This window comes from Glandiceps talaboti, chromosome 17, assembly GCF_964340395.1.
Source record: "Glandiceps talaboti chromosome 17, keGlaTala1.1, whole genome shotgun sequence".
NCBI classification, from domain to species: Eukaryota; Metazoa; Hemichordata; class Enteropneusta; family Spengelidae; genus Glandiceps; species Glandiceps talaboti.
In genome coordinates, this window is record NC_135565.1 from 15,528,184 (window position 1) to 15,536,288 (window position 8,105).

General features: G+C 35.8%; 2 protein-coding genes across 2 annotated transcripts; both read right to left on the reverse strand.

The window, feature by feature from the left end:
• Positions 1-1,288: 1,288 nt before the first annotated feature.
• On the reverse strand, positions 1,289-2,443 carry LOC144448115 (heparan sulfate glucosamine 3-O-sulfotransferase 1-like). The gene has a single exon (XM_078138267.1). The coding sequence runs from the start codon at positions 2,441-2,443 to the stop codon at positions 1,289-1,291; it is 1,155 nt and encodes a 384-aa protein (XP_077994393.1).
• A 3,379-nt stretch (positions 2,444-5,822) lies between these two features.
• On the reverse strand, positions 5,823-6,935 carry LOC144448116 (heparan sulfate glucosamine 3-O-sulfotransferase 1-like). Its single transcript, XM_078138268.1, has one exon. It carries the CDS (start codon positions 6,933-6,935, stop codon positions 5,823-5,825), a length of 1,113 nt encoding a protein of 370 aa, XP_077994394.1.
• Positions 6,936-8,105: the final 1,170 nt, after the last annotated feature.

An 8,105-nucleotide genomic window follows, 5' to 3' on the forward strand; every position in this document is an offset into this window, starting at 1 on the left:
TTTATGTTTGTGAACAGAAGCAGAATGTTAAGACTGTAGCTGTACATGTATATATAGAAAAAGTCATGAAAATAGTCTCAGGAAAAAATATTCTTGCCAAAAAAATGTATTTTGTCACAAATTAAAATATGTAGTGTGTTATTTTCTGTATAACAAGTGAAAATGTTATTGTGAATAATCTATACAAGCTTTGTTTGTGTCTTGATGAAACTCACACATTGAAGGTCAAAGGTTACATTGTAGTACATCCATTCCAAGAAGGGAACGTACTCCATGTAAAGTTTAGTTTTAACATTAAAAGAGAAAGCTCTGAATCATATGGACCGCATTTGATTTTTTAGATAAAATATTTAATAACTTACATTGTGATTTGTAGTGTATATTCATTCATTTTATCAAAAGAGTTGTTCGTTTACCAAGTGTTTCAAGTTTGTCTTTCACCTCTTTGTTTATTGTTATTTCTCTCTCCTATACCACCAACAGAAACTTTCAGAATTGTAAATATTTGTTTGATATTATATTTTGTATTTAAAGTTACTTGACCAGTACTAAGAATAACTTTATTTTTTTTAAAGTATGATGCTATTCGGGTATGTAATACTTAGTCTCTGCAGCAGGCAACTTATGCAGTAGTCACTCAGCAGAAGGCTATATAGTTGTATCTGCAGCAGGTAATGCAGTAGTAGTCTCAGAAGACTATGTAGCAGTGTGTATATATATATATATATATATATATATATATATATATATATATATATATATATATATATATATATATACATTATACTTTTAAGTCTTATGACTGAGTTGATGTTATTCTCTACAAAGCTTTGAAATAACAAAACAAATGTCCATATCAATTGTCCCTGGTGGTGTAATGTGCAAGTGATGTAATACTTTTACCTTACATGTCAGAAGAACTGTCTTCCTGGCTACATGCATAGTGACATTTAAAGTACTTCAAAAACAAACAAAATGGCCGCCGCAATTATGATATTGGTACCCACGATATCACATTAGTCCCTCTTACACTTGTAAAATCAAACTTTACAGTTGCAATATGCAAGACAAAAATTGATTTTATTGCCGATTACAAGAAAAAGAAACGACACCTCCCTTGGTCAGATTTATCATATTATCATAATCATTTTTAAAAAAAAAATGTATAATAAGTAGTTATTATGTTAATAAATCATTACAAGGCAATGTACTATAGATATCTTGACCCCAATAACATCTGAACCAATATACTGTTTTGTGTATTTTTTGTTTACACGGCATAGACAGTCTAGGACATCCACGAAAATGTTTGATTTGTAAGTTTGGAGAATTCTGTGTTATATGGTCTGTAATACTCTCTAAGGAGATTTACAACAATTGGATCAACATCCGGGTGGGTTCGACCTTTCCTCTGATTCATGCAAAATTCAGGAGTTTTAATACAATAAAAGCCCTTAGTTTCGTTAAAGTAAAATATGTTGTCAGTGAAATAGGGTTGAAGATTTAGAAATGATTCCACCTGTTGGATTGCTGACACTGGGTTTACTTTGAATTCACTACCGTCCACAATTAGCATTCTTTCAAGGCCGAAATACTCCAGCCAGTGTTTAATATAATCAGAATAACGCCCTCTATATATTGTACCATGGGACGTCACTAGTTTCCTGTTATTGTCAAGAATTGTTGATTCAAATGTAGTATTTACTGTGTTGTTAAATTTGACTATATTTTCCAGAAATATTTGTGCCTTTTCGTATTGGCTAGATTTCGGTTTAGATTTTAAAATGTCTTCGTACACCCCTTTAGTGGTAACTGTATGGATGTAGTCGGAGATGGCTCGTTCTACAGGATCACAAGCAACTAAGATAATCTTGGTGTCTACTGGAAGCTCGTAATATATCTCCTTTGCTGCTTGACCTCCGAAATAACCTGGTGATCTTTCAATGGTCAGCTGCCCAGGTGTTGAAACTGGCATACGGTTAATATACCAATCTATTCCCTTCTTGTGATCGGGACTACCAAAGTAATGTACTTCTTCTTCCGCAACAACAATATTGGGATGAAAGTCAAGAAAAGTACCCAAGGTAGCTGTGCCGCATTTTTTGATTCCGGCAATAATCGCTCCTGGAAGTCTTTTCCGACTTACAGACACTTTCTTGTGTCTTTCTTGAATCTTTCTTTGGTCGACCTTTCCACTTATATCACCCAAGTCTGAGAGCCCTTTAGGTAAAGTTGGACTGGCGTACTCAGCGTCTGGTTTGCGTACAGTATTTTCCTTTTTTTGCCAGTCTTCATTGTTGTCATGGCAAGGTGTTGGACGGGCTTGGATTTCGCCGATACCCTTGATAGATATTATATGAATCTTTCCTATTTTTAAATAGCAGATAATGGAAATCACAGAAACCAGGAAAGCCAACAACACAATCCTTGTTCTTGACTTCATCGTGTATTATTGTCAATGAATAATGTCACGTGACGAAAAATAGATGCAATTATATATATATATATATATATATATATATATATATAATATCTCTCTCTCGGAAGGCAAATAACACGGTCACTGTATTCCTGTACAAGAGAACCACACAATATGTATTAAAATACACTTCACAGACTATATAAGTTAGAGAATATAACAAAAGTAATATCTATTTTAAGTTCGAATATTAAAAGGTACTTTGAAGATCTAGAATATATTCTTGGGAAGTTTCAAGTTTTCGGTACTGGCATCACTGTATACAGCGTTACTTCTTACTATGAAATAATTTTAAAAGTTATTAAGACTTTTTGCGCCTGAAATCAGTTGTAATGGAGTCGCTACACTTGTTCCCCTTTGCATTCTATAATACCTTTTAAGCTATTGTTAGTTTTTATATTCTTAGCAAATGTGATAAATGTTACATCATAATCTTCAAGGTATGGTTATCTTTCTCAAAAATTGCACTTTACAATTGAAAATACTGCAAAACAGTAATTTATGCCTAACTCAAAAACTGTCATACATGGAGATTAAATTCAAGTGTCTACCCCCATATTTTCAGAGAACTAAACCCATACCTTTGTATACGGTATTAAATAAAATGTTAGCCTTTGGCGAAATGTTAATTACAAGTAAAATCAGAACAACGTGATCGAAGAGAAATGTGAAGCCTTTAATATGGACGTCTAAAATATGACGGATATATACTTACGTCACCCCCTCTCGGCTTCGCTGCTCGGATCACAATGTTCACGTCACCTCACAGTTTAGAAGTTGTACTGTCTCTAGATAGTCTGGCAAGCGACACCAGCTTATATCCTGTCATGCACAAACTGTATATTGGGTCAAACATGACATCTAAACAATAGGAAACATTCCGAGTCTGAAAACTTGACATGTTGTCAATATTGTCATTATACAGAAATGTATAATAATATTACCCAATATGTTATTCAATAGCGAAGAGTCCCTCTTCAGGTTCTCAATTGCCAATTAATCAAATGATCATAGTGCAAATCTCCATAGTAATGTTCTGTTTAGTCTTTAGAGCACTTTGTAGTGATGTTGTCAACAACCATATCACCAGTTGTGTTTGATTAGTCCACCAATGAATTATATCATATCACGAGAACGTGACATTGCAACAAACAAAGTTAGTCATTTGTTGTAAAAGCCACAATAATTCATATATTTTTACAGGCACCTCGCTATCTGAAGATTACTAAATTACCGGCTGTCTATCGTAAGTTTTGCGGGTAGTGAATAAGCTTATATGTTACAAATTAAATGTCCCCTAGTGGGCTTCGTCACAGTAAAACCACCCTTATTACGTTGCACCGAGGACGAGGTTTACACTCCTCATTGTAATTAATGTTGAAAAGCCATCATCTCCAGGATGTTTTGCTCTCAAAGTCCATCCCCGGAATGGAAATGCTGATGTTCTCCGCAGTGTTGGAAAGCCTATCCCGGATTGGAGTGCTCTCCGCAATGTTAAAAAAGTCCATCCCCAGACTTGAGTGCCCTCCGCATCTATGTAATGTTCTGCTCCCAACAATGTTGAAAAGTCCATCCCAGGAATGGAGTGCTCGCCGTACACTGTAACTTTGCAAGTTTATTGCAGTTATAAATCTCCATACACCTAACGATAATATTAGCAATTTGCTTATGACGATCTTGGCATTTATAGGGTAATGTATACCTTTTCAGTTATTCAGTGTTTGACCATAACGATGTACTGGTAGTCAGGACTGTCACCACACGACATGTGTAGAGCATTACATTAACATTGTAAATATCTGAGGGATCTTTTGAAGGCTACGAGGGATTCATGAACAGCCCAACATGAATAATTTCGGATTGTTTCATCTTTTAATGTTATTCCACTCTCCATCAATCGAAACATTCTACGAACATATATAATTTCTTAGGTTTAGTTTTAGCTGCATTATGTCCTGTTATATAACCCTCACATTTCCTCGTGTCTAGCGCCTCTAGTGATACTTTTGAAAATGACTACTTGGTATGAATCGAAGCTGCTGTAGCTATTCAATACGGTGGCCTACAAGTGCGACAGGACAAAACAAAAATTAATGCACAAAATTTTTAATTTTCAACACAAAAACTTACATTTCATAAAAACTTTATAGTTGCAATATGCAAGATAACAATTGATTTTATTGCCCATTACAAGAAGAAGAAACTACACGTCCCTTGGCCAGATTTATCGTAATATTATAATCATTGGAAAAAATTAAAGATGTCTATAAAGTAGTTATTATGTTAATAAATCATAAAAAGGCAATGTACCATCGATATCTTGACCCCAATAACAGCTGAACCAACATACTCTTTTGTGTATTTTTTGTGTCCATGGCATAGACAGTCTGGATCTGGATAAGTACTGCATAACACTCCACTGAGGTGGAGTCAAACATGCAGGAAATGGTGTGTGCATGAGTAATTAGCTATTCTTGCTGATTGATGTGCTCAATGATGGCTGACTTGAATTCTTTCGGATCTTCTATGGTAGTTGTTAAATATGGTATGGTGTTCCAGTCTTTAACAGTTTGTGGCAAAAAGCTGACTTTGAAACAGTCCTTGTTGGCTGGTATAATTTGATCTGCTGAAGGATTTCATTCACCGACAGGGTTAGGAGGCCTTGTCTAGCTTTGTGTAGAATGCACAGTCTGTTTACAGTTCTTCTGTCTTTGAGTGTGCTCTAGTGTAAGTCCTTGATGATTTCGGATACACTACTTGATCTGGATGGAGTAATCATTTACAACAAATGTCGCCGCTCTGTGTTGGATGTACCATGTGCTCCACTTTATTAATAAGATCTTTGGTATAAGGGTTCTAGACAGCAGATGAATACTCTAATAATGGGCGAACTAAAGACATGTAAGCAGTTTTTTTTCCTTGATGAGTTTGTTACATGAATAGGGATTCCTCTTGATAAAGTTGAGAGATCTATTTGCAGATGATGTAATATGACTGATATGTTTGTCCCAGGTTAGATTGCTTGTAATATCAACTCTACGATAAGTATGACACGATGTAAATTCCAGTGTATGAGTCCCAAGTGTGTAGTTGAAAAGCTTAGGATTGCGAGCATGTGTGACCCGCATGACAAAGCACTTCTTTACATTGAAATGCATTTGGCCAATCTTCCTGCCACATGGGCCAGTGTGTTTAAGTCATCTTGGAGTTGAGCCTGGTCTAGCTGATTTTGTATATGTCTAAAAACGACACAGTCATTGACAAATAGTCTTACTTCCGACGAGATGTTATGGGGAAGGTCATTAATGTATGCAAGGAAGAGCAAAGGTCCCAGCACCACAGTCTAGGACATCCACGAAAACTTTTGATTTGTAAGTTTGGAGAATTCTGTGTTATATGGTCTGTAATACTCTCTAAGGAGATTTACAACATTTGTATCAACATCCGGGTGGGTTCGACCTTTCCTCTCATCCATGCAAAATTCAGGAGTTTTAATACAATAAAAGCCCTTAGTTTCGTTGAAGTAAAATATGTTGTCTGTGAAATAGGGTTGTAGATTTAGAAATGATTCCACCTGTTGGATTGCTGACACTGGGTTTACTTTGAATTCACTACCGTCCACAATTAGCATTCTTTCAGGGCTAAAATACTTCAACCAGAGCTGAATGTAATCTGAATAACGCCCTCTATATATCGTACCATGGGACGTCACTATTTTCCTGTTATCGTCAAGAATTGTTGATTCAAATGTAGCATTTACTGTGTCGTTATATTTGACTATATTTTCCAGAAATGTTTGTGCCTTTTCGTATTTGCTAGATGTCGGGTTTGATTTCAAAATGTCTTCGTACAGCCCTTTACTGGTAACTGTATGGACGTAGTCGGAGATGGCTCGTTCTACAGGATCACAAGCAACTATGATAATATTGGTGTCCGCTGGCAGCTCGTCGTATATCTGCTTTGCTGCTGTGCTATCTCTGAAATAATCTGGTGATCTTTCAATGGTCAGCTGCCCTGGTGTTGAAAGTGGCATACGGTTAATATACCAATCTATTCCCTTCTTATGATTGGGACTACCAAAGTAATGTACTTCATCTTCCGCTGCAACAATATTGGGATGAAAGTCAAGAAAAGTACCCAAGGTAGCTGTGCCACATTTCTTGATTCCGGCAATAATAGCTCCTGGAAGCCTTTTTCGACTTTCATATACTTTATTGTTTCCTCCTTGAACCATTCTTCGGGCCTTTCCGAGATCGTTTATAGCACCCAAGTCTGTGGACCCTTTGAGTATAGTCGGACTGGTGTACTCGGTGTCTGGTTTGTGTATGGATGTATTAGGTGGGATCAATGGTTTGTGTAAAGTATTTTCCTTTTCTCTCAAGTCTTCATGATTTTCATGGCAGGGTGTAGGACGGTCTTGGATTTCGCCGATACCCTTTATAGACAAGATGTACATCTTTCCATTTTTTGAATAGCAGATGATGAGAATCACTAACGAAATCAGGAAGCCCAACAATATAATCTTAGTTCTCGTTCTCAGCTTCATGATATACTGTTGTCAATGAATAATGTCACGTGACGAAAAATAGATGCAATATATATCTCTCGGAAGGCAAATAGCACGGTCACTGTATTCCTGTACAAGAGAACCGTACAATATGAAGGTAGGTATCTTGTTATGTAAAATTTGAACGTGAATAGAGTGTTTTATTGACTTCTACATGATCCGTTCCGTGTGTGCTAACTAAATTTTCGGTAAATTGACATTCGATCTGTACGAATTACAGAATCATGGCCACTATATTTCAAAAGTAGACTGTTTTGAACTTTTACATTATATATGTCTTGTTTTTGTTTGATTTTGGTCGTTTCAAGGCATAATTCCATAAAATACGGCAGATAGAAATCACTCTAGTTCACACTTGTAATAAATTAATCAATATGGCAACCAACCTCGCGTATATTACACTGTGTTACTGACATACTTTCCGGAGGAAAAAAAAGAGCTAGATTGTAGCGCAGAATCTCATGTAATCAACATCTTATTTTTTGTAAATTTACTAGCAATACCAATGACCAAGAATTATATTTAAAAACACCCAAACAAACCATGAATGCATGTGTTTGTGAAGTTTCCTATTTGGCAGGAAAATACGATGTGACCGTCGTTTTCTGAATCAGGGCAAAATGACATCGAAGTTCTCGATCATGTATTACATACTGTTACATTATTATCTAGTTCTAGAGTTAAATACAACATCATCACTTTACACACTCGTTTGGCAGTTATGGTATAATTTTTGCTCTTGCTTTTTTTCAGGAATGGATACAGTGGGAGGCTGTGATCCCGTTGTTGACTTACTCAAAACACAAAAACAGAAATTACTAAAAGGAAGAAAAACACACACCCATACACACATTCTCCACAGAAATACAAAACACTGTGTTGGGCTTCGATGGCCTTGAATATATTTGTACAGTGTGAGAAAACATCAATAAGGGGTCGTAAAATACTGTATTAGACTCAGCAATCTAATTTTTATTGATTTAATTTTTTTCATATGACTACTCATACAATATACACTCGCTGATCTATTTTTTATATGGTAATGCTACCGTGTTAATT

Bases quoted from the DNA above. Each gene is read 5' to 3' on its own strand.
- LOC144448115 (XM_078138267.1), bottom strand. From the start codon at position 2,443: ATGAAGTCAAGAACAAGGATTGTGTTGTTGGCTTTCCTGGTTTCTGTG.
- LOC144448116 (XM_078138268.1), bottom strand. From the start codon at position 6,935: ATGTACATCTTGTCTATAAAGGGTATCGGCGAAATCCAAGACCGTCCT.